The following is a 27292-nucleotide window of genomic DNA, read 5'->3' on the forward strand; positions in this document are numbered from 1 at the left end:
AGCAGAGATTAAAAAAAGGGAAGTAAAGAAGAAAAGCAAAAATAAGGGAAAGACAGGACTGTGTCCTGTGCTTCTTTGCAAGGGCGAATTTTCAAAATTACCCCCAAGGAGTAGATGGAAGTCAAATATACCTTCAACAGTTTTTCTTTTTTTGTTTTTCTTTTTATTTCTCTCACATTTTCATATTATATATATATATATCAGTTATGGTATTTTTTCTCTTTTCCTCTTTTCCCTTTCTTTTTCCTTCCCCCTTCTTTCCCCCCACAATTCTGATTTTATTGAAATGTATAAACTAAACATGTGTTAGTAATACCATTTTTTTTATAACCAACTCGACCCATCTTGTGCCTAAAGGTCTCCTCTCAAATGGGTTTATATCATGCTTCCAAATTTGAGGAAGTGAAAGAAATATGATGCATGGGCCTATTTTTCCCCTGTCATTTCTTAGGAAAGCCACCCTCCAGAGAAAACAGGAGTTGTATCACATTGACTGGGAATAACATAGTTTATTTTTAATTTTTGCTAGATGTCATCATGTCCATATATCACTATTCCCTTTAAACCTGGTCAGTCAAGTTTTTTCAGTGGGATCTACAACGGAGCCTTTTTTTAAAAAAAATTCTGTGCCATGCTAAAACACTCCAAACCTAATGTCTATCTCTTAATAAATCCATCACAGTGTTCACTGTTTTAATTTGCACTTTTCAAAGCTAATAAAATCAAATGATGACATTTATAAAAGTCACTTTAATTTCCAACCAGTAAAGCATGTTGCATTTTCCTCTGTGTTTGAATGACCTATATTCCCAGGCTTGATTTTACTTCCTCACAGACAAGTTTTATTCTCAATCTCTTAACTTTGTGAGTCGATTGCAACTGGGTTCCAAATATATAGTTCACTCTTAATAAAATGTCTTCTCCAATTGTCTTTTGTTTGTGAATGCAAACATACACATCCATAAAGCTTAACAGGTTGTGTGCTAAGAGTGCGGTTGCCAAGTCTCTTGCATCTCAATGTCTGACAGCCACAGATATATTATGAGGTAGGGTGATGTCATGGGCTTTCCCAGCTCATAGCAGAAAGAGATGGGTTTCAATTTTAAAGGGATAGGACTTAAGGTATGAACCTTTAAGGAAAAACAAAGGGAGGGATCAGCAGGGAAAAGTTGCTTTTCTATGAGATAGCCCCCTTTTTTTCAACATTTTGAGCTCAGAATGTTTTGCAGGAATTCAGCAAGCATGTCAGATGGGGAAAAAAATGCACCTTCCTATTATATTTTGGAGACAGTAACGTGAATAGAGGTAAAGGGCCAATATTTCTTTGGAAGGTATATGAACACTACTCTTTCTGATTTCTAAAAGATATTAATTCTGCAACTGAAAATTCTCTCCTTCTTTACTGTTTGTACTCAGGCTCTGATTGGTTATTATTGTGATTCATATAAACAGTTAAGCACAGTGGTTCTCAACCTGTGGGTTTCCAGGTGTTTTGGCCTACAGCTCCCAGAAATCCCAGCCAGTTTACCAGCTGTTAGGATTTCTGGGAGTTGAAGGGCAAAACATCTGGGGAACCACTGATTAAGCAGATCCTATAAGAAGGGTCACCTTGGCTGCATGACCAACTGAACATACTGCAGGGGTTTGTGGGAATGGGCCTTTATTCTGGGAGTTGTAGTTCACCCGCATCCAAAGAGCACTGAACCCAGCCAACGACGGATCTGGACCACATTGGTACACAAAATGGCCAACTTTGAATACTGGCAGGTTTGGGGAGGATTGACCCACGATTCTGGGAATTGTAGTTCACCCACTCCAAACTGAGAATATCTAACTGTTGTGACTCAGCCTTTGCTTTTGTGTGACTACGATGAGGATTCTGGGTTATATGTGCATAATGATGGGATTCAGGATGAATTTGAAGATGACTCTGATGCTGGGAATTATAGGAGTGTTCCGGCTGTGGGAAATGAAGAGCAGGGAGTTGTTCCCATGGGAATAAATCATGATGTTGTTTCTAATGAGGAATTTCAGGTGCAGGAAGCAGAAAGGGAGGATAGCGCTTTGCCTCCGCCTGATAACAGTAATGAGCTCAGTGGCCTTGACTCTGAGGATCCCGATCGGGCTACAAGACTGGAATTTAGAGGGTTGCGGAGAAGTCTTTGCATAGCTAATAAACGAGAGGTCAAAGGGCAAAGGAATACCTTTATGTCATGCTTTTAAAACAGTCTGCTGGAAGAGAGATATCTGTCAATGCAACTTCATCGCTAGATCAAGAAGCAAGTCTGCTTTCCTGTACCAAGTTTGCTTTCCTGTATTACCATGTGGCGATATTCTGTTTGCTGGGACTTTTGGCTTCTATGAAAAGGACCTTGTTTCATGCTCTATGTTTCTATGGACTAATTGCTCATAGCCTCGTTTTGTATCTATCTTCTGGAACTGAACCTTTACCTTTTATGAACTATCTTTTGCCTATTTTCTAAATCAAATACTACTTCCTGTGTGTGGCTTTGTGTCTTTAGCAAGGTGAAGCTAGCCTGAGGTGCGACACTAACATTCAAAGACAAATAATGTGTTTTTCAAATAACCTGGGCATCGCCGGATCCTCAAGCTATTAGTAATATAAATCCAAAAGGCAAAGCTTGATTTAGCCATTTTAAAGAAGACTATACTATACCATTGTATGTAATGAGATCTGAGCATCCATGGATTTGAATATCTTGAAGTCTTGGAGAATATGATGGGTCCTGGAGCCAAACTCCAGTGGAAATCGAAGGCTTACAGCACCTGAGGTACCTGCGCCAGGCTACACCACGAAGGTTGATAGAGTCTAATAGCTGAGATAGGCATAGGAAGATATAAAGGCTTCTCAGGCTTCTCTGTGGCTATATAATTCCACGATGCAAGGGGAGGACAGGCTCCATCACTTACATGCCATGATAATAGAATCGGTGCTGTTTGAGGGCTGAAGGTTAATGGTTTACTAAATAAACAAAAATCTAAGAAGTGAGGTTGACATTAATAATAGGGAGAGATGTCACAAGAGCAGCCAAAGGATATAAGCGAAAGGATATAATGCAAAGTCTGACCAAATAATATCAACAAGTCTTCAGGGAAACCCCATTAATATCACCATCATCCAAGTTGATGCTGCAACTACAGAGGAAAAGAAGATGACTTTGAAAGATTCTTTGCCGGAGTTCAGAAAGGCATTGATCACACACCGGGACAAGACTTCTTGTTAATCATGGGAGAGTGTAATGCCAAAGAAGGAAACAGATCAGAATCAGAGATTACAGGAAAAATTAGCATGACCGTATAGAGAGAGCTTATTCTATGTTCCAGGCCATGGTGGTAGGTTATCCACCTTTCGAATCTAAAGTTTTTTGAACATATTTTATAGAGATTTTTTGCATGGTGCTTTTGCTAAAGCGGAGGGCCTGCTGAAGACATTCTTTTCTCGCTGCTATTTTTGCATCCATATTCAAGAAATGAGTCATAGGCCAGGGAAAGTACTGCACTCCTTGAGAGCAATGGCACTATATCCTTAGATGCTTACACTAAAAACTATTTGTTTTGGACTGAGTCAACAGTTTGCACAATTTTCTTTTGACATTCATTTTTTGAAGTCTTACAGAATATTCTGCACAGAAAAAAATATGTGTTCTTCATTTGTTTGTTTGCACAAGAAACATTTCTGTGTATGCAGAAAACGGTAGGTTTTTTCATTTTAAAAAAAAAAAATCACATATTTTTCATAGAAGAAGCATTTTCCCACACCATTTTAGGATATTTAAAGACAAGGAGACTACTGCAGATGAATATTCCTTTTCACCCACAGAAGGGAGAAAAGTATCACAACTATTCATGCTCATGTAAAAATAAAATAAAGGCAGTCTCCACTTACAGACATCAGACTTACAAATGACTCATAGTTAAGTGAGAGAAATCTACCCCCAGGAAGGTAATCCCACTCCTGAAAGAGTTATCATGAGGTAAAGGTGTCTTAGCTGAAGCATTCCTATCAATCCTTGTTTCCACAACAAGCATTTTTTTTCAAAATTCAATGATCACAAGGACAGAAAGTGGGGTGCAATCTTCTGAACAGGGGCACAGACAGCAAAACAAACACCACAGGGATGTTAACCCTTCCCTATGCTATCCAAATATATACACCTGTGCTATAGTTACAGCCATCCAGCCATTTCCACTCTCCTTCTGTGTGTTGGTCATGGAGTCCAATCCAAAGCTGCTCATTCCTGATTCGAGTCTCTAGAAAACTCTGCAAGAAAGTAATTTTGACTTCTATAGTTACATAGAGAATGGAAGGAGGGGGATATTATCTTTATGTCATTTAAAGAAAATACAGAAAAGAAGGTGGATGAAATTCAACCATTTTGTATTATAGCAAACTCAGGGGCAAGTGGCCAAAATACAATTAGAACCAAAATGAAGCCAATGAAAAACAAGGAGGCAGCAGCCTCATGTAACCTTGTAAAGGGTATATTCCCAAAATTAAATCTCTTCATTATACAAGAGTGAGCAACACTGGCAGGATCAAAGGCAAATATTTAATATTTGGGATTCCCCAAGGCTACCAAGGAATGTCAGTAATACAGACTGAAAACCATTAGTGTTCTGTATTTTTTTGGTGTGTGTGTGGATTTTAGAATACTTGCATATACATGATGCAATACCTTGGAGATTGGATTCAAGCCTTAACATGACATTAATCTATGTTTCATTCACAGGCAGTCCCCAAATTACAAACATCTGATTTACAAATGACTCATAGTTAGGAAAGGTGAGACAAGAGGAAGGGAGAGAAATCTATCCCTTAGAAGGAAAATTAATTCCTGGAAGAGTTATCATGGGGAAAAGCTGTCTCCACTGAAGCTTTCTCACCAATTCTTGTTTCCGCAGTCAGCCAAATTTTTCGGAATCCCATTATCACATGGACAGAAAGAGAGGTGAAGTCTCTGAACAGGGGCATATACATTAAGACAAACACCACAGGGGTGTTAACCCTTCACCATACTATCCATTTGTTATATATGCTATGTATTTTTGGCTGGAGTTACACTTAAAACGGATTGCTGCAACGTGCTTTACGTGGAGCTGCCTCTGAAGTGTGCTCGAAAACTTCAGCTGGTCCAAAGAGTTAGCCAGGTTATTCACTAGGGCTTGCTACAGGGAGCGGACAACCCCCCTGTTGCAGCAGCTCCACTGGCTGCCAGTCTGTTTCTGGGCACAATTCAAAGTACAGGTTCTGATTTTTAAAGCCCTATCACTGACACTGACAGGAGCCCCGGTGGCGAAGTGCGTTAAAGCACTGAGCTGGAGACTGAAAGGTCCCAGGTTCAAACCCCGGGAGCGGCGTGAGCGGCCGCTGTTAGCTCCAGCTCCTGCCAACCTAGCAGATCGAAAACATGCCAATGTGAGTAGATCAATAGGTACTGCTCCGGCAGGAAGGTAACGGCGCTCCATGCAGTCATGCTGGCCACATGACCTTGGAGGTGTCTACGGACAACGGCGGCTCTTCGGCTTAGAAATGGAGATGAGCACCAACTCCCAGAGTCAGACATGACTGGACTTAACATCAGGGGAAACCTTTACTATCACTGACACAATGCTTTTTAACGCTTTATTTCCTTTCCTATTCATCCTATCCCACATTATCCCAGCCGACTCTCTGACACTTGTCCATGCACTTTATTTAAAGGCCTTGAAATTGTGTATTTTCATATGCCCGACCCCTTTTTATCCATAGTGGTTGTTGTTTGTATCATTACCTCATACTGCTTGGTCATTATATGTTTTATTGTATGTTATGTTTTAATCTATTATTTTATTTGATGTTGTACCACTGTTTTTAGTTATTGATATGTGTTTTTAAATTGTTATACTTTGTTTCTGTTTTGGGCTGGGCCCCATGTTAGCTGCCCCGAGCCCCTTTGGAGAGATGGTGGCAGGATAGAAAAATAAAGATGATGATGATGATGATGATTACTATTATTATTACAAAAGGCAAGACGTGGAGATGTCAAAACCCAGAGATGTCACATTTTCCTTCTGCCAGTCTCCTGATAATTGGTAGCTATCAACAACATACTCAAAATCAATAGCTGTTGTTGGCTTAGGCTGCATGTTAACATTGCAAAATATGTTCTAATCTGGAGGACAGTGAACGGCGGCAGTTTCCTGAATGATGTGGCAATTCAATTTTGTGGAAGACTGATTTCTTTTCGTTTTATAGCATGGGTATCAAGAATTTTCATTGATTTAAAAACGTTTTTTTAGTTTTTCTGGGTGAGAATACTAGGCAGCATCTGACAATTCTAAAGGAAATTTGAATTTTCTTCTCCTTTCCTTATTTAGGTTTCTTTTCAAATATGCCGATTTTCCTTTAAGAACAACAATCATTATGCAACAGACACCTGATTTGTGAAATTTCACTCAGCTTTTCACCTATAGTATTGTAGAAACAATACAACACTTAAGCATTTAGCGACTAATAATGGTAGATATTTGTTGCAAAGTTGTGTAGCATATTCTATGTAATCAAACTGACCACTGTTCCAGTCAAATTAATCATCTTTTTCCGTCCTAACAGTCTTTAGAAAGGACAGAGGAATGGGACATAAAACATTAATTAGGAGTTCAGTGGGGTTTGTGCCAGAAAATGACTCATAATCTACTGAAATTAACTTGTGTAAGTGTAAAATCAAAACTTAAAATTTTGGATTTTGTCCATTCCCATTCCCAGCAATCATTAAGATGACAACTTCATCTGGGCTGGGCTAGGCCACAGCTGATAAATCACCAGCAGTAAAAATATCTACCAACAGAAAAGTTGGGGTGAGCACCTGTCAAGCTCTGCTGACGGTTTACCTAAACAGTTTGAAAACAGCTAAGCTGTACGTAATTAACTGGGATTTCTGGGAGTTGTTGGCCAAAACACCTGGGGACCCACAGGTTAAGAACCACTGTTCTAGAGGGATCTTAATGCATGCAGAAGTCAATACCCTCCTCAGTCAAATGGAACCAGATACAAATTGCAATAAAAACAGATAATAAAATTTAAACTCCACTAGCAACAGAAAAATAATTTATCTTGAGATCCAGACATCAATACGCAAAACTAAATGCCAGTTTCTTAGGCAGAGCTCATGAAATGTCTCTAAAAGTCTTAATACTGTTACTTCTAGAAAACCTTTTAGGTGCTGTATAAATACAAGTTGCCAATTGTATACAATGAAAGTTGTTTTTTTTTTTAACCTTTGGGCACATCTATACTTACCCTTTATCCCAAGGGGGTGGGGGGTATGTGTGTGAATCAGCTTTGTGGAAGCTGCATGACACATGGAGCCAATTTGGGTTAATGTGGCCTTGAACTGTGTTAAAAAAAGTCATGGGTTGCTCTGGATTGGCCCTCGGATAAGTGTCCATGTAGAACCACTAATGTTGGAGGTAAAACTTCAAAGAGTTAGGTCTCAGTGTGTTAGTTTTCCACAGCACAAGAATGAACTAGATCTGTTGGAACTCTTGTGCTCTGCCATCACATCAGAACCTTTACACATCAAAAGAAAATTTGTCTCTTCAAGTTGCTAAGTCTGAAGGGTATTCAGTGGAGCCTGAAATCATTATAGGATAACAACATATTTTAATGTTAAAATATATTTCATTACATTGTACAAAAACAGTTATTACATTAGTTATAATTTTAAAGCACATTAATGATCAGAAATAGTCTTAAAATACAGCTTTCAAGTAATTCATTAAAGGCAAAAACCTACATGTACTAGCCCAAAGAGCTGGCATATTAGGCAGAGAGGCTGGTGTTTTAAAAACAGACAGGAATATTATGACTTGTGATGTTCAGGAACCTGAAATTTTAGATAAGCAGATTTCCCATTAAAAAGGCTACACGTTCCAGTCAAAAGGTAGGAGGAGAAAAGGATGGCTTAAAAGGAGACAGAGATAATTTGAATAATGAACTAAGAATCCAGAACTGAGTTTGCATGAAGATTTGAAGAGAACAATGATATATATGTATTCAGTACACATAATCTCATAATCTTCCAGCATTTATTGCTGAAGTTATTATTTCTTCCTCAATTCATTTCCTACTCTTCACACCAAAGTCAGGAGAAATCTCTAATACTAATATTGGGAGTATGGTCTGAGAAACAGAGCCATCTTTGGGGATGTGACAGTACCTACTTTTGCAGATAGTAGCTCTGTTCTACCTCCAACAGGATGCTGCTAAGTGGATGCTTCCCAATATCGCCATCTTTTGACCTTCTGAAGAATAGGCACAGACTGAACTTGTGCAATGGTTCTCAGCTTGGGGTCCCCAGATGTTTTTGGCCTTCAAGTCCCAGAAATCCTAACAGCTGGAAAACTGGCTGGGATTTCTGGGAGTTGTAGGCCAAAAACATCTGGGGACCCCAGGTTGAGAACCACTGAGCTAAAGTTTATGACCCTATACTGGAATTGGTACTGGAGGTAGTGCTGGCCAGTGTGGCCACTGCACAATTTGGCAAGACTGCATGGATTCTGTGGAGTACTGTATCATCAGACCCTGTGCTGCCTAAATCAAGACGCTTTAGCCGAGGCAGGGCCTGAGCAAGTGCTACAATGGCCTCTGGAGAAAGCTTGCTGAAGGAGTCCAGGCAGAGGTCTTCCAAAACTGGCAAGCTGGCTAAGGAAGGGAGGCCAACATCTGTCAGAAAATCAGTGCCCCCAAGGTGTAAGCTGCGCAAGCACTTCATGTGGCGCCCAATGAAGTGCATGGCTGAATTGCCAATTTGAGTGTGGAGCAAGGTGAGATGCTCAAGGCCTCCCAGATGGGGTGCTGCTGTCTGAATCCCCACATCTGTTACCCGGTAGGTCTTGGACAAGACAAGAGTCTTAAGAGTGCCCTGTCTTGAGATGTTAAAGAGGTGCTGGTTGGAGAAAGCAGGGACATTCTGGATAATCAGATGTTGGATCCTTGGGAAATCCTTGCAGGCCGGGGCAGCTCCTGGGACTTGGAACCACACTGAAGGGATCTCACAGAAGCTCAGTTCCAGGGTTGTGAGAGAGGAGGGGAGAAAATCATAGGGGAGGGGACGGAGATCTGTCCTGGTCAGGCACAAGTTGTGGAGATTAGGGCATTGCTTGCCCAAGGCCTGCATCAACGCTGGGGTAAATACATCTTGCTTCCGAATGGAGTGAAGGGATCCCTGGGCCTTCAAGGTCTGCACAGTGCCTCGCAGATAATTCCTCAGTAGATACCACAAGACCTTGGAGGACACCTGAGAGGACAGAAGTAGATTCAAAAGAGAAAAAACACATTAAAGGTTGCATGCATTAAATTGATGTAAGATGTGAGAGGGCTTATAACTGCTGAAAACAATAATTACAGTCACAGACCCAGGAAAAAGGCACATTCCACTCTTATCCTTTATACTTATGTATAAGTTTAGAAATTTTAGTCAAAAACCTGGATTGACATCCACAGGTCAGTGTCAGTACTGTATCTAAAGGTAAAGGTTTTCCCCTGACATTAAGTCTAGTCATGTCCGACTCTGGGGGTTGGTGCTCATCTCTATTTCTAAGCCAAAGAGCTAGCGTTGTCCGTATACACCTCCTAGGTCATGTAGCCGGCATGACTGCATGGAGTGTCATTACCTTCCTACCGGAGTGGTACCTATTGATCTCCTCACATTTGCATGTTTTCGAACTTCTAGGTTGGCAGAAGCTGGGGCTAACAGCAGGAGTTCACCTCCCTCACCAGATTCGAACTGCTGACCTTTCGGTCAGCAAGTTCAGCAGCTCAGCTTAATCCGCTGCACCACCGGGGGCTGTATCTTAACTCTTAACAAAATAGAAGTAATTGCCTTCTCTGAAAACAATGATGGAAATGCAATTATATAGGATAGGGATGCATACTGTTCTGCCTCTGTGCTTAACTAAAAGAACTGGAAGGCACTGAGGGGGACGTGGGTTAAAAAGACAATTTTCAAAGATACTTCCATTGTCTATAAGTCCCATATGTTTTGATTGAACTAAGTTGCAAAAGGCCTATTTTTGAGAAAGGCCTGCTGATGTTTGGAAAAAGAGTTGTTCCAGAGAAAAAGAAGTTACTTTCAATAATAACAATACATCAAGTCAGAACCGGTTACCCACTACTCACTAGGATTCTCTTATGGTTTTGAGCCTATATTTGCAACAAGAGGAAGATAAGGAGGTACTGAGATCAGGGTCAATAATATGAAAGCACCATAGTCTAAAGCAGGGGTCCCCAAACTAAGGCCCGGGGGCCGGATGCGGCCCTCCAGGGTCATTTACCTGGCCCCTGCCCTTAGTTTTATAATATAATATTTTTATATCAGTTTTAATAATATATATTGTATATACATATAATATTGATAAAATATTATAATGTTATACAATATAATACTAAAAATAATACCATATAATAATATTAATTATATGTTATATATTCCATATACAGTAATATTACAGTATAGTGGTATAGTTCAATATAGTAATATATAATGCTAATATTGTGCTATGCTAATAATATAATTAATAATATAATATATAATATAATAATATAATATAATATAATATAATATAATATAATATAATATAATATAATAATGTATGTACATACAGCTGCTCTGAGTCCTCTTCAGGGTGAGAAGGGTGGGATATAAATGTAGTAAATAATGGTAGTAAATAAATAAATTAATAATTTTAGACTTAGACTTGCCCAAAGCCTGAAATGACTTGAAGGCACACAACAACAACAATCCTAATTAACTTGACTATCTCATTGGCCAGAAGCAGGCCCACACTTTCCATTGAAATCCTGATAGGTTTATGTTGATTAAAATTGTTTTCATTTTTAAATATTGTATTATTTTTAAATTGTTATTGTTGTATTGCACTACAAATAAGACATATACAGTGTGCATAGGAATTTGTTCGTATTTTTTTTTTCAAATAATAATTCGGCCCCTCCACAGTCTGAAGGATTGTGGATCGGCCCTCTGCTTTAAAAGTTTGAGGACCCCTGGTCTAAAGAGTCACATGTTGTTACAGCATAGAAAACCAATGGAATTGAATGATGGCTAAGATGCCTGTGATGCAGCCAACATTAGACGAATGGGGTAAATGATCTTTGTAAGCCAATAAGGATATGCTTACTATTTTCTGTAGAAGTGATAAAAACCCTTGCAACCATTTTGAAAGGGCGACAAATCCTTTTATTGATTGCACTGATGTATGCATGTTTTTGTCGTTATTGCTAAGCTCGCAATAAATAGTTATTTTGCAGTTTGAAGATCCAACTTTCGTGGTGTCCTTCCTCGCCCTCTCCACAGAAAAGGGGCCTCCTGCTTTTGACTTTGGATTAAGAGGAGTATTTTTACATATCTTTTACATCTTTGCCCCTTCAGAACCATAGCACGAAGGACAGATCGGAGACTGTATTTGGTACATCAAAATATTTTATTAATGGACAAAACTGATCTCTTTTCCTCTTGTTGCCACTATAAAGTCCCTTGAGAGGAAAGAAAATCATTTAAGTCTATGCAGTTCTGGATGGATATTGCCACACAGTATAAAGTCTTGACATGACTGGATTCTTTGTATCTTTGGGGTGACTTTAATACAATGTTGTTGTGACTTTCTCTATTACTGCATTATATGGTTTCTTAATCTAACTTGAACACAGTTCCGACATGACGTGAATTTCTGTGCTCCTTTTAGCTTCCTACACTTCCTTCCAGTGCTTCACCAACTGACACAATCTAACTGACAAAAAATAACTGCCATTTCCAGGTTGGCAGGAGCCAAGGCTAAGCTCTGCCCCTTTAGAATCTTAAAGGAACAGGGCAGCAGGTGATGTTTGCCTCCTCGTGGCATGACACATACTATTCAGGTTAAACATTCAAAAACTAGCAATTTTCCCACCAAATTTATTTTCTTCCCTGATGGTTAATTTAGAAATGGGAATGGTTTGGCTGGCTATGTAGAGATGCATGGTTGGAAGAACAGAGGAGTTAGAGCCTAAAGTAAAAGGTATACAGTAAAGCTGTTTATGTTTGGGTGCTATGTTCAGAGACTTCCGGCCCTTAACGTTGGGTAAAATCAGCCCAATTTTACCCTGCATTAAGTAAACTCGGGAATGCTCTGGAGGGTTTATAACTTGGCTGGTTCTAATTTGAATTGATTCAGCTATTCAAACAGGATAGATTGCCATCCGTTCCATAATGAAAACAGGAGGGCACTTACCATTTTCATTGTTTGTTGCTGCTCTGGAGAGTACTCTAGAGAGCTCTTGGCTACAGTTTTAGCCTTCATTTACACCAGCAAAGGCACTCAGTAATAGCCAGGTGCTAAAGAGAAGAGGGAAATCACACATTCTTTTCTTCAAGTCATGTGGGAGCCTTTGCTGATGTCAGAAAAAGAACCCTCATATTGGCCAGGTACAATCTAGAATTCTGTTACCATTGCCATGGTGACAGACAACAGAAAAGATAAGAGTGACTGCCAGTAGGGCTGGATTGGATGAACTCAACTTTGCTCCCAGTCCTGCCATGGTTCAAGAGCAGTGAGGTGAGGAACCCATGTAGGCGGGTCCCTATGAATCATGAACGTTGTAGTTTGGTGAGTGTGACCATTGGTTAGAAAGTTCTGCTCTCTCCAGATAAGTACATCTCTAGCTTAGATACTTCCTCATGGCAGAGTCAAAAAGTATGCATCTGTATGGGAGGGTTTTTTAATGTAAATTGTGAATCTTTCAAGTAAGGAAAATTCTACTGTACAAGATTATAATCTACTCTGAATCTTGAGGATATAACTAATAGGGAAGGTTCAGAGCCAATTAAAAATGGCTGTGGCATGTTTTGTGACCCAGAACAAGGAAACATGAAGGCAAAGAGCAACATGCATCCAGCTCTGCAGCTAACAGTCAAACTGCGAGAGTCTGTAACCCTCAAATTCAGGGCCCATCTGAAATTGTACTGCATGGGAGGTATGCTGTTATACTGGCTTCAAAATTCTTCAAACTCTTAGGATAACATAAAAAGGCCATAATAAAAAAATAGAATGGTATTAGTAGAGCTAATACAGTATAGTAGTTATGGACTTGGACACTGGGAAATCAGTTTTGAATCCCTGCTCAGTCATGAAAACCCACTGGTGGATCTTGAGCAAGTTATACCCTCTTGGCCTCAGGGGAAGTCAAGTCCCTCCATGAACAGATTTTGCCAAGAAAACTCCATTAAAGATTTGACGTAAATCAGAAATGACACGAATGCAGAAACATATGATTCTAGCCCTTCCTGAAAGTGTGTTGGCAATGGCTTTTGGAGGCTGAAAAGATAACTGTACCATAGTGCAAAGCAATGTATTTTTAATTTATTAACTTTATTTGCACCCCGCCTTTCTCCCCATGGAGACTCAAGGTGTCTAACAACCACACAATCTGATCATGGTTTAAAACAATGCAAATAAAAATTTAAAAAAATTAAATAGCATTTTGTGGATATAAAGTTAAACTACAGTTAAAATATAAATACAATTAAAATTACATTTAAAAATCACCACTGTCCCCCCAAGAATCTCACCCACAATCTTCCCAGCAGTGTGCCCATCATTCTCCCCTAAAGGCTTGCTGGCACAAGAAGGTCATGACCTGCTTCAAGAAGGAAAGGGTTGGGGCCATCTCGGTTTCTTTTGGGGGCGGGGGGAGTTCCACAGACTGGGAGCAGCCACCAAAAAGGCCCTCTCCCTTGTTCCCATCAAATGCACTTAATTGAGTGGCGGGACAGAGAGAAGGCCTTCTCAGTTGATCATAGATATCTTAAAAGTTCATAGAGAGATGCTGTCCTTCAAATAACCTGGACCGAACCCGTATAGGGTTTTGTAGGTCAAAACCAGGACTTTGAATTGTGTCCGGAAATGGGTTGGCAGCTAGTGGAGCTGTTGCAACAGCGGAATTGTCAACTCCCTGTGTAGCCAGTCTCAGTCAGCAGTCTGGCTGCTGCTCTTTGAAGTTTCTGAGCACTTTTCAAAGGCAGCCCCATGTGCATTACAGTAGTCCAACCGGGATGGTAACCAAGACAAGTGCCACCGTGGAAAGATTAGATTTCTTCAAGAATGGGTGCAGTTGGTGCACTAGCTTTAACTGTGCAAAAGCACTCCTGGTCACTGCTAATATCTGGGCCTCCGGGTTCAGAACCAAAATTTGGAGTACTGTGAAACTATGTTTTCAGGGGGAGTATGACCCCATCTAACACAGGCTGAATTCCTATTACCAGATCTGTCTTATGACTGATCAGGCAACCTCTGTCTTGTTTGGATTAAGCTTCAGCTTGTTTGCCCTCATCCAGTCTATTACAGATACCAGAGACTAATTTAGAATAGAAATCACTTCCTTGGCTTTAGGTAGAAAGGAGTAATGGTATTTGGTGTCACCTGTGTATAGATCGCACAGCACTCTAAAATTCCGGATGACCTCTCCCAGAGGTTTCATGTATATATTGGGGGACAACAAAGAGTCCTGAGGGACCCCAGTGGCCAAGGAGTCAAAAAGAAGTCCCCCAGCACCACCTTCTGAGAATGCGCCTCCAGGAAGGAACAGAGCCACTGCAGGACAGTATCTTCAAGCCCCATCCCAGAAAGGCAACTCAGAAGTATACCATGATCGATGATATCAAAAGCTGCTGAAAGGTCCAGGAGAACAGGGATGCGCTACCCTGTCAAGTTCTCTGCATATGTCATCCAGCAAAGCGACCAAAGATATATGTTCCATAACCAGGCTTGAAATGGGTCTAGATAATCTGTCATTGGGGACAGAGCCTTGGTACCCTGCCTATCTCCCCCTTTCCTTTAACTAACAAACCCAGAATTTACAATTACAGAATGAAGTAAAATCAGCCCATATTCTTTATTTATTTTAATTGTTATAACTTATATGGACTACCCAAAAGTCAGTCTACCCAACTGCCCATTTTTGTTTCCGTGTACCAAACCTTGGGTATACAATTTCTAGCATATTTGATTGATTTTGGCTGCATCTGACCTGATCCTTGCTCACAAATATCTACTAACATGATGGAGTTTGACCATTCTTACCTTGTAGGAAGTTAGATCCAAATGTCTCCACAGAAACTTGTCCCGCACCAAGCGACGCCACCTCTTGCAAACCCTGAAGAAAGATGTGATCAGTTATTATCAACTAGTACTTCTCATCCAAAGGCAGGAATGAAAGCCTCTTCCACACAGCTGAAAAAAAATCCCACATTATCTGCTTTGAACTGAAATATATGACAGTGTGGACTCAAATAACTCCGTTCAAAGCAGATACTGTGGGATTTTCTGCCTTGATATTCTGGGTTTTATGGCTGCGTGGAAAGGCCCTAGATAGTTTCAATGCAGAGGATCTGAACAAGTGGGTTTACGTCCACAAAAGCCGATATTGAAATACATACTAGTTTGTTTTAAAGATGATGCTGTTTTCCCCTCCCTTCGTCTTTTTTATGCTGCAAGAGATTAACACAGCTGCTCCTCTGAAAACTGTAGTCAAGGGGTCTGTTGCAGAAGTAGTGATAAGATTAAGGGCCCTTCCACACAACCATATAACCCAGAATATCAAGGCAGAAAATCCCACAATATCTGCTTTCAACTGGGTTATCTGAGTCCACACTGCCATATATTCCAGTCCAAAGCAGAAAATGTGGTATTTTATTCAGCTGTGTGGAAGGGGTCTAACTGGGGGTAACTGTGAAAAAATGCCACATTCTTGGTGTACATGGGGAGGAGGGAGCAACAGAATATAGTAAGCACTTTTATAGAAAAATAAATTGTTTCAGAATTCAATCTGGATGTGGAGTTGCTTCTCTGCACAAATTAGATCTTCATATTGGGGAAATGGATTTTGGCAATATCCAAAAACTCTCTCCACTGATGAACATACCTCAAAAAATGTAGGCCAGGGATTCCTTTGAAGCTGCCTTTCAGGACATTAATTGATGAGGGAAACATAGGAATAACAGTACTTTGAAGAATCCTGCACCTTAGCCATTCCCACGTGTTTAGCTTGCATTTCCTTAGGCAAGCCAAATAGAAATAACACTGTTTCAGTTTATTTTTATTGGATGGAAAGGGCTACACCCCAAAAAATGAATGCTAGGAATTCATCACACTACAACAGGATGCATTAGGGTCCCCGACTAACCATTTGTGAATGTATAACTTTTGTTTCCCTTTGATAGCTGCTCTATACATGCTTTCAGAGCAGCCCTTCTGCACTGCTGGAGCAAACATGCTGCTCTGAAGGTACACAGTAGCTCCAAAGCAGGCCTGGTGTTTTCATACAGCCAGACTCAAAGCAGGGGGAAAAACAAAGCAGAAGGCAAGAATACCTCCTTTTCCTATTATAAAGGCTCCTGTATCTTTAACAAAAGTTACAGTTTTATGTCGCTGTCCATGTTATGCTGTAAACTAGGAATGGAGAACTAGTGGCCACCAGATTGTTTTCTAGTTCAGTTCCCAATAAGCTTCTCAGGTGAAATATCTCTGTCCTTCTAATGGAGTGGTTCTCTATAAACCCTGGGGCATTTACCCTAAAAGTACCAGATTCTGCCTGGCCCTGGAAGCTAAGCAGGGTTAGCCCTGATTAGCACAGGGATGGGAGACCACCAACCAACACCAGGTGTTGTAGGCAATACCAACAGAACCTCTTCTGAGCAATTGTTGCCTAAGAGAACCCTTTGGAATGCCATCAAGACTCTGGAAGGAGAGCAAGGCGGGCTACCCTATGACATCACACCACAGCTGCCATGGCAATATCCAATAGAATTCTAGGGTTTCGAATTCTAGGAGGGGCATTTCGACTGTGTTGTCGAAGGCTTTCATGGCCGGAATCACTGGGTTGCTGTGAGTTTTCCAGGCTGTATGGTCATGTTACAGAAGCATTCTCTCCTGAAGTTTTGCCCACATCTATGGCAGGCATCCTCAGAGTTTGTGAGATCTGATGTAAACTAGGCAAATGGGGTTTATATATCTGTGGAAAGTCCAGGTTGGGAGAAAGAACACTTGTCTGTTCAAGGCAAGTGTGAATGCTGCAGTTAATCACCTTGATTGACATTGAAAAGCCTTGCAGTTTCAAAGCTTAGCTGTTTTTGGGAGGTGATTAGCTGGCCCTGGCTGTTTCTTGTCTGGAATTCCTGTTTTTGAGTGTTGTTCTTTATTTACTGGCTTGATTTTAGAGTTTTTAAAATACTGGTAGCCAGATTTTGTTCATTTTCATGATTTCCTCTTTTGTTCATTAAACATGGCTATTGCTTAGAACTCTCCTTGTATCACCAATGTTGTGGATCACTTATTTTAGGTGAGGAGAAGTCCTAAAACGAAAGAGAGGCGTTCTCGAGAAGACAGGTGCATCTACACTGTAGAATTAATGTAGTTTGATGCTACTTGCAAGTGCCATGGCTCAATGCAATGGAATCCTGGGAGTTGTAATTTTACAATTTCTTTAGACTTTTCTGCATCAGCAAATTACAGCTCTCAGGATTCCATCGCATGGAACAATGGCTGTTCAAGGGGTGTCAAACTGGGTGTAGCTGCAGCCAGGGTAAGGACGGCCTCTTGTCTCTTTGAGGCAACTGTGAATGTTGCAACTGATCACCATGATTAGCATTGAAAAGCCTTCCAGCTTCAGAGCCTGGCTGATTCCTGCCTGGGGGAATCCTTTGTTGGGAGGTGATTAGTTGGCCCTGATTATGTCTTGAATCCTCCCAACAAAGGATTCCCCCAGACAGGAAGCTGCTAAGTTTTGACGCTGCAAGGCTTTTCAATACTAAAAGGTAAAAGGTTTTCCCCTGACGTTAAGTCCAGTCGTGACCGACTCTGGGGGTTGGTGCTCATCTCCATTTCTGGGCCGAAGAGCCGGTGTTGTCCGTAGACACCTCCAAGGTCATGTGGCCAGCATGACTGCATGGAGCGCCGTTACCTTCCTGCCGGAGCGGTACCTATTGATCTACTCACATTTGCATGTTTTCGAACTGTTAGGTTGGCAGGAGCTGGGGCTAACAGCGGGCGCTCATTCCGCTAACAGGATTTGAACCAGGGACCTTTCGGTCTGCAAATTCAGCAGCTCAGTGCTTTGACACACTTCGCCACCATTGCTAGTCAATTATTTATTTGCCTTACTTATACCCCGCCTTTCTCTACCCTGAGGAGGACTCAAGGCGGCTAACAAACGACACTTAAGGTGATCAATTTGCTTGAAGCAGACAAGTGTTCTTTCTCCCACCCTGGACCTTCCACAGATATATAAACCCCACTTGCCTAGTTTCCAACAGACCTCACAACCTCTGAGAATGCCTGCCATAGATGTGGGTGAAACGTCAGGAGAGAATGTTTCTGGAATGTTTCTGGAACATGGCTATACAGTCCGGAAAACTCACAGCAACCCGGACTTCCGACTCCTCAGCAGGGCGCTCAGTCAACTACAGCCCTCAGAATCCCAGGGCAGTAACGGTGGGATAAGAGCTCTCTCCCAGCCTGGAGCCCTTCCTGGTTTCCGCACTCACCTGGCTCCGCCCACTCGGTCACGTGGGGGCAGCCACGCCAGAATCTCGTGCAGGAGCGAGTCTGGGAGCGTAGAGAGGCTCGGGACCGACATCGCCCCCACTGAGATCATGCCCCCCCCCCCCCCCCGAGCTTCTCCTGCCTTTGCTTGGAACGTTCGACCAGGCTCCTCCGGTTTCCGCTTCCGGGCTTGTAAGGGACATTTCCGTTTCCGCTTTCTTCACTCTTCGGGCTTCTGTGTGAGTTCCTCGGCGCCTGTTTCGGCCCGCTTTCGTTGGGGTAGGTGAAGGTAGCAAGGCCCGGCTGCTTTAGTGCTCCAGGCCCCGAAATCCCCTGAGTGGGGTTATCTGTGTTGTCGAAGGCTTTCATGGCCGGAATCACTGTGTTTCTGAGTTTTCTGAAACTCTCCTGACGTTTCGCCTGCATCTATGGCAGGCATAGAGGTCTGTTGGAAACTAGGCAAGTGGGGTGTATATATCTGTGAAATAATGTTCAGGGTGGGAGAAAGAACTCTTGTCTGCCTGAGGCAGGTGTGAATATGGCCACCTTGATTAGCATTGAATATCTGCCCATTTTATAATAGCCCCATTCTTGAGGTGTTGCCAATGTTATTTTGCACTTTATTTTCCATTTCAACCGTGAAATACCTTCCCCATTCCGGCACATTCTGTACTGGGTTTTATGAATTAGTTTCCTGTTTTAATATTGTATGCTTCATGCCGATTTTATCGATTGTTTTACTGATAATTGAGGTTTTATTGGTATAACTGTTTTATTGTTGTATCATTGATATTTGGTTGTTTTATCGGGTTAGGCCCCATGTAAGCCGCCCCGAGTCCCTTCGGGGAGATGGGGCGGGGTATAAAAATAAAGTTATTACTGTATTATTATTATTATTATTATTATTGAATAGCCTGGCAGCTTCAAGGTCTGGCTGCTTCCTGCCTGGGGACATCCTTTGTTGGGAGGTGCTAGCTGGCCCTGATTGTTTCATGTCTGGAATCCCTCTATTTTCTGGGTGTTCTTTATTTACTGTCCTGATTTTAAGAGTTTTTAAAATAGTGGTAGCCAGATTTTGTTCATTTTCATGATTTTGTCCTTTCTGTTGAAATAGTCCATATGCTTGTGAATTTCAGTGGCTCTCTGTGTAGTCTGACATGATCGTAACACAGGAATTCCAGACATGAATCAGTCAGGGCCAGTTAACACCCCCCCCCCCCCCTCAACAAAGGATTCCCCTAGGCAGTAGACAGCCAGACCTTGAAACTGAAAGGCTATTCAATGCTAATTAAGGCGGCCAATTGAGACAGTCACACCTGCCTCAAACAGACAAGAGTTCTTTCTCCCACTGTGGACTTTCCACAGATATATAAGCCCCACTTGCCTGGTTTCCAACAGACCTCACAACCTCTGAGGATACCTGCCATAGATGCAGGTGAAACGTTAGGAGATAATACTTCTGGAACATGGCCATACAGGCCAGAAAACTCACAGCAACCCAGAGGTTAGCTGTGTTTCTGCAGATGGCTCTCTTTTTATTTTTATGGGGAATTTCAAGCAGAACTGTTTATGGTTCGGGTGCAAAGAGGCTCTTTCCTTTCATCTGGTATTATTGTTGTTATTGGTGGATTCTTAAGAGCCAGTCTCGGGTAGTGGTTTGAGCATTGCATTACGACTCTGGAGCCCATGGTTTTAACCCCCACTTAGCTATAGAAACACACTGGATTCTGATTCACCGGGTCTCAGAGCAAGGCCAGGCCAGGCCCCATCTACACCACCATTCAATCCAGTTTCTGAATCCAGATTATCTACTTTGAACTGGATTATTTGGCAGTGTAGCTCCAGCCCAAATCTTGCCAAGGCAGCCCCGTGATAGGTTCACCTCAGGGCAAATTGGAAAACGGCTTGAAGTTGCACAACTACAACACAGGTTGAGTTTCCTTTACTCAAAATGCTTGGCATCAGAAGTGTTTTGGATTTTTTTCCCTCTTCAGATTTTGGAATATTTTTATGTACATAATGAGATATCTTGGAGATGGGAGTCTGAAAACAGCATAATATTTCAACGTATCGAAGGCTTTCATGGCCCGAATCAGGAGCCCCTGGTGGCGCAATGGATTAAACCCTCAAGCTGACAGGACTGCTGTCTGAAAGGTCAGCTGTTTGAATCCAGGGAGCAGGGTGAGCTCCCGTCTGTCAGCTCCAATTTCCTATGCAGGGATATGAGAGAAGCATCCCACAGGATGGTAAAACATCTGGATTCCCCTGGGTAATGTCCTTGCAGACAGCCAATTCTCTCACAGCAGAAGTGACTTGCAGTTTCCCAAGTCACTCCTGACATGGAAAAAAATGGCTGGAGTTTTTGGGCTGTATGGCCATGTTCCAGCAGCATTCTCTCCTAACGTTTTGCCTGCATCTATCGCTGGCATCTTCAGAAATTCAGAAGACTTATAGCAAAAATACATTTTGTTTATACCTCATACAAATAGTTTGGACATCAATTTATACAAAATATTTCTAAAGTTGTGTACTGTACACGAAACCATCAGAAAGTAACAGTATCAATGTCTCAGCCACCATGTGGACAATTTTGGAGCATTTTGGGTTCACAGAAACGGGATGCTCAAGCTTTATTTCATAATATTTTTGCTCCATTTCATCTTTAAAAAGGCAAGAATAAAAAGCATGTTGGGTTGTTGTATGTTTTCCGGGCTGTATGGCCATGTTCCAGAAGTATTCTCTCCTGATGTTTCGCTCACATCTATGGCAGGCATCCTCAGAGGTTGTGAGGATGCCTGCCATAGATGTGGGCGAAATGTCAGGAGAGAATACTTCTGGAACATGGCCATACAGCCCGAAAAACATCCAACAACCCTGCAATCCTGGCCATGACAGCCTTCGACAATACATAAAAGCATGTTGTTTTTAATTTTATGCCTTCAATTGCCAGATGCCAAAGAGAACTGGAATGTCATTCCTTTTAAAGGTAATTGTGTGGAGGACATTTCATTTCTTCAAAATGTTGAGGCTTTCTATATAATTCTTTAAGAGTACAGGAGCTCTGTCTTCTTTTGAAGATAAGTCTGATGGGACCTTGCCCATTTTGATACACTTGTGATTTTGGATAACTGTTAAACTGTAACAGTTTACAAAATAGTGGTCATATGGGTTTTCTGTGGCACTCTGAAGGTTGACAGGGTTGTCCATCAGCTTTGCTTCAGTAGCTACCCTCAACTGAAAATAAGGTACATATTGCCAGTGAGATATGTTCATAGTCTTAAGGCTTTCTACCTCTATGGCCTACTGTTTCTCAATGAACTTCATTAAGACAACCATCACTGATTGCAGTTTTTGCGACAACCCCCCTTCAAGTTTATACCAAACAAACATCTTAGTGTTTAAGGTATCATTATAGTCTTTGTTGTTTTTGCTATGACAGGCTAACACATATAACCTTGTGGAAATTGCTATACTTTTTAAGCCTTCTTAAAATGGCAGTCTCCCCATGATTATTTGTACCTCTTGCATTTCAATGCTTTCATCTTTTCTTGTTTTGAACAGTAAATTGGTATAACAAAAACAGGATCGGGTCAGCTAAGGGGTTAACAAACCATCCTGGAAGAGTTCTGTAATATAGTTTATATGAATATGAGAAGTCTTAAGTAAGGAGGAGTTTTAGCAGCGGAACTTCTCAATTAATTAATTTTGTATCCTGTCCTGAGGCACTCAGTGTCCTGGTTGCTCCTAGGGCTTATAATGTTATCAGTTGAATAACATTATACAGTTATCTATTATTACCTAAATGGATGAAGTGGTGGAAAAACCTGTGATGTTACAAGTGGAAGTCAGGCATGTCTGGACTTACCCATAACATTCTGTGTAGCAGGAGTATGATAATATTTTAAAAATCTCAGCAAGATTCACCCAGAATCCTCATTCATTTGGGAATTCTGATCTCATTTCTTCAGTTTGTGCTTTGAAAAAGCAAACAACCCCCTGTCTATCTGAAATGGCTGTTCACATTTTTCTGTTTCTTTCTCCCAACAGTACCCTTAAAGGCAGGAGACTAGAGGTCTCCTAACTCAACAGTTTCTTGTACTCTGATTAGTACTGACACCAGATCGGGATGATTGAAGTGGTTTGCAATGATCGTCTGGGCAAGAAAGTGAGAGTCAAGTGCAAGTATCCAAAACAGAAATATGTAATTTTTGAATACTTAGAGGAAGCCAGAAGATATTTTCTAACCTTACATTTAATGTCTATGTTTTATTTGTGAAGACTCTTGACACATACAAAACAGATAATTAACAGGGGAAATATCTGTGATGCGTACTGTTCACTTGGAATATGAGCATAGTTTAACATAGGTGTAGGCAAGTGAGAACATAAGAAATGACTCAGAAATTGTCTTAACATACACTTCCTTCTGAAATAATGTATTCTACTGTTCCAGCAATTTTCTGAGCAACAGTATCTATAATTCCCCTCTTCTGTTTTATTTCCAAGTGTAGGATCACTGTAGTATAGTGTCTACATTTGGATTAGAATGCTTGTTGTTAAACAAGTCAAAGTTCAAAAAGCAATGGCTTAAGCAGAATGGAGATACAGATTGCCCAGGAGTGTAAGAATGGATTGAGGCACATGTTTAAAGGTTACCCACACTGGGTAGGGAGGTTAAATATTCAAATAATTACATTTTTTCTCTGGGCTTTAGGAAAACAAGATATAATGGTTCCAAAGATGCATGTGTGGGAAGTGGGGAAGACAGAGGAGAGAGAGAGGTGGTCGGTAGGGAGATTTATGCACGGGCCGGCCCCTGTGTGTATTCTGTTTTTAGGTATTCAATAGTCTGTGAAAAAACATTAGTCTCTTAGTGGTTATGATAAAGAGGCCTCCATTTGAGATACATTTTGCTTAACTGGTACTACTGCTCAGCTCTGATGACACCATTCGGGACCTGAAAAAGCTCATAGCTGCCCAGACTGGAACTCGGTGGGACAAGATTGTGCTAAAGAAATGGTGAGTAAAAATGTGGACTTTGACTTTGATATGGGATGATGACAACTGAAGCTGTGAATGCAGGATCTGCAAATGTGGAAGACCAATTATATTTTGTTACAAACATTTATTTATTGCTTCCCAGCCAAAATGGTTCTGATAATTCAAGCATCATAAAACAATAAACACTATAAACTAAATAATTTGAAACTGCACTCAGCAAGAACTCCAGAATGTCAGATAAACTTAATTAGAAAAAGTACATTTTTTTTGCTTTCCTCTGAAGGAGGATAGCTTTCGGAAGATGCTCTATTTCTTATTGGTGGATCTCTGAACTTCCTTATTCAGGGCTAGCCAGGCCTGATTTCAGTTCAGGAAGAATCCTAAGGACACATTCTAGCAATGAGCAGTGCTTGCAACCAAGGAAAGACTAGGTGGTACCGGACCAAAGGGGCAGAACCATACACACACACACACACACACACACACACACACACACACATACATATATATACACACAGACATACACACATATATACACACACACATATAGTATTTTCATCCTAAGCATAGCTTAATCTATACATATTTACTGCAGAATAAACTCAGTACAACAGCTTTTCTGCCTGTGAAGTGCAGGTCATTTTCATGAAAGGATTTAAAATTTTAAGTAGTATTTTATCTCTAATCACTGACTGGAAATAACACCAGTATAACCGTATGGGCAGGATGAGGAACCCACGTTGTCCATCGGCTTTCCATCTCTGGAAGTTGTGGAAACGGGTGACCATGATGAGTATTATTTTATTTGTTTATATTCTGCCCTAGTTCCAATAATGAGATTCTAGGCAGCTAAGAACATAGATATTAATATATCAAGTCTGTGGGGCGTATAGAAAGAGACACTCCTAGCATATTTTTGATTCAGTCATTTAAGGCTTTAGGTGTCAAATCTACAAATTGCATTACATCCCAAAACAGAGTAGTTACTTTTATCTTAATATATAATAATCACAGTAAGTTACAATTGCTTCTGCTGCACGATGATGTTTAGAGCCATCTTCATGGAAAATTCGATGTTAAGCCTATTGTTCCCAGATTTTTGTGTGTGTGATTATCATGTTAATGTCCTGTTTTAAGAGAAATAATTGTCATTGTTAATTTGTTTTGTGTAGCAAATCAAAATTAACTATATCTTTTTAATGTTACAGGTACACAATTTTCAAGGACCATGTGTCACTGGCAGACTGTATCCTTAATCCTGGTGATTGACAATAAGAGCTTTATTATATGAGTTGGAGTCCAGAGAAGGGAACAGCACTCACTAGTCATCTTTAAATTCAGTAACATTATTTGGATACTTTATTAGTTGCTTTGAAAGCATTTCTGATTTATTCATACTCTTGCAAAAAGACATATACAAAATATTCAGCTAGTAGACCAGAGTTGTCTTATGTACATTTTTGATTCTACTGGGTCTTTAGGCATTCCCTTTTTTAAAGTATTTGTATTCCACCCTGTATCTGAAGATCATAGAAAGGTCTTATTGAATCTTAGACAAAACTTGATTAAAATATCCAGTTCTATAACTTGCTTCCCTTTTTCACCATGCAAACGAGAACTGAATAGAAAGTGGACATTTTAGTTCTCCTTGGACAGTGTGTATGTGTGTGTGTTTAGATGTGCAGATACAAGCAAAGATTTGGGGCTTTCACATTTTTAATAAAATTGATTTTTTGGAAATGCAGTTTTTTTCAGAAAAAGCTACAAAAGTGGGAAATTCTGTCTTTTCTCTCTTAAAAGGAACTGAAAGTGGCAAACAATCCTAAAATCCATACAATAGACAACTCAAAACCAAAAACATATAAAGCCAAAAATAGAATTATACAAAGGAATATTAAAATAGTGAATACAATAAAAAACCTAAAATACATGAAACACTTCACAACATGCCCTGGTTCAGTCTTAAAATCTTCTTATTTAAAAGCCATGATTTATATCACAAAATGGGGCCCTTTTAACTCAATGTTGGGTTCACAAAACATTTGGCAACAGTAAAGGTTTTTCCACCTACTGGCTCTTTGAGACATTTACACAAATCTGTTAGCAACAACCTGCAGTGTTAAATGTTTGATGTCTATAGTTGATTAAGGTTGCCTAAACATGCTATCAGTTAATGCAGTTTTTCTCAAATTGTGCTCCTCCAGGTGTTTTGGATTTCAACTCCCAGAAATCCCAGCCAGCTCACTAGCTGTTAGGAATTGTGGGAACTACAAAACATCTAGAGGAGCATTACAGAAGGAAAGGGGGTCTAGTTCTAGGCTTGCCGATATCTCTGCTTCATGTTTCAGATTTGCGCAATGTGCTTGAATTTATAAAAAGTCCTGTTTACATTGCAGGCCAACATCTGGTGTATTGTTCCCTGATAAAGTGTTAATTTGTAGGTCTGTGTGGGTTTTGGCAGTTTGAAAATATGAGGATTGGCTTCCGTGATGTTTCCAAAGGAAATGCTATTTTGGTAGTATGGTAGACTTTTCAAGATTTACACATTAAGCTCACTAGGCCTGAATATTTTCATGTGTGAATTCCCTTAACTTCCTCCTTTCAGATGAAATCCATGATGGCATGAACCTAGAACTATACTATCAGTAATTTGTGGCAGATTTCATGTCTGCCATGGTCTCTTTTCTTTTTTCTTCATTTCTAATTTCATTGAAACTATCAATGGCTTGTTTAGTGGCATGAATTGTGGATAGTAATATTTTTATCCCTTATGGCAATAAACTAGAAGACATGTATTCAGACTGTGTGTTTTTTAAAAATATAAATGTTTATAATAAATGTGATATAACGACGTGTGTCAGATGTGATCTTTTAGGTATTTTTTAACCATGTTATCTGTGGAAGTGATAGTGAGAATAATGTAGCACAGCTTTATCATTCTGTCCATAGGACGTACCATCACACAAACCCCTCTTGTTAGCTTAGTTATTTACATATCAATATATTCATAACAACTACTTACTACATGTGCAACATTTAAATACAACTGGGAGGGTCAGATATTTTGGTTTACAAAAGATTCCTTCATTATAGGGGAAATCTTTGCTTCTCACTACTGTTTTGTTACTGGTTTAGAGAAAATTCTTAAGCATTGCTAATGTAAGTTCACAATAGTGCTTGTTATCTGGAATAACAAAAGGAACTGAGTGTACTGCAGAGCTTTCCAAACTGTGTGTCACAACACATTCATGTGTTGGCTGAAGCGTGTAGCACAAACGTAACAAGCTTTTGGGTCTATGTGAAATAACTAAAAATCATATATTTTAAACATACAAATTAGTTTTTTATGAGATATATGGTGTCCCCATACATTTTGTTGTAATTTATGGATGTGTCTGTATCTCTTTTAACAGGGCCTGATTTTAACCTCGTTTGCTAGTAAAACTATTACTGTGGGCCCTTCTACACAGCCATGTAACTCAGAATATCAAGGCAGATGATCCACAATGTCTGCTTTGAACTAGATTATCTGAGTCCACACTGCCATATAATCCAGTTCAATGGGGATTTTATACAGCTGTCTGGCTGAGGCCTGTGTTGCGAAATTTTTTGTTGTTTATTCATTCAGTTGATTCTGATTCTTCATGACCTTATGGACCAGCCGGTAGGCTGTTAGGAATTGTGGGAGTTGAAGTCC

At 40.4% G+C, this 27292-nt stretch overlaps 2 protein-coding genes across 4 annotated transcripts; one reads left to right on the forward strand and one right to left on the reverse strand.

The window, feature by feature from the left end:
* Nucleotides 1-7643: 7643 nt before the first annotated feature.
* fbxl12 (F-box and leucine rich repeat protein 12) lies at nt 7644-18735 on the reverse strand. 2 transcript variants are annotated; one of them, XM_003223251.4, is made up of 3 exons: nt 18597-18735; nt 15136-15208; nt 7644-9299 (listed from the first exon to the last, which is right to left on the reverse strand). In XM_003223251.4, the coding sequence occupies exons 1-3, from the start codon at nt 18704-18706 to the stop codon at nt 8478-8480; spliced, it is 1005 nt and encodes a 334-aa protein (XP_003223299.3). In that variant the 5' UTR covers nt 18707-18735; the 3' UTR covers nt 7644-8477. The 2 variants fall into 2 exon arrangements, with proteins under 2 accessions (XP_003223299.3, XP_062827119.1); XM_062971049.1 differs by lacking the exon at nt 18597-18735 and adding an exon at nt 15977-16945.
* ubl5 (ubiquitin like 5) lies at nt 18693-26446 on the forward strand. Of its 2 annotated transcripts, none has more exons than XM_008114445.3 (5): nt 18693-18833; nt 22642-22776; nt 23530-23613; nt 24804-24841; nt 26201-26446. In XM_008114445.3, the coding sequence occupies exons 2-5, from the start codon at nt 22721-22723 to the stop codon at nt 26242-26244; spliced, it is 222 nt and encodes a 73-aa protein (XP_008112652.1). In that variant the 5' UTR covers nt 18693-18833; nt 22642-22720; the 3' UTR covers nt 26245-26446. The 2 variants fall into 2 exon arrangements, with proteins under 2 accessions (XP_008112652.1, XP_003223260.1); XM_003223212.3 differs by having other exon boundaries at nt 18733-18873.
* The last annotated feature ends 846 nt before the right edge of the window (nt 26447-27292 follow it).

Source organism: Anolis carolinensis, chromosome 2 (assembly GCF_035594765.1).
Source record: "Anolis carolinensis isolate JA03-04 chromosome 2, rAnoCar3.1.pri, whole genome shotgun sequence".
NCBI classification, from domain to species: Eukaryota; Metazoa; Chordata; class Lepidosauria; order Squamata; family Dactyloidae; genus Anolis; species Anolis carolinensis.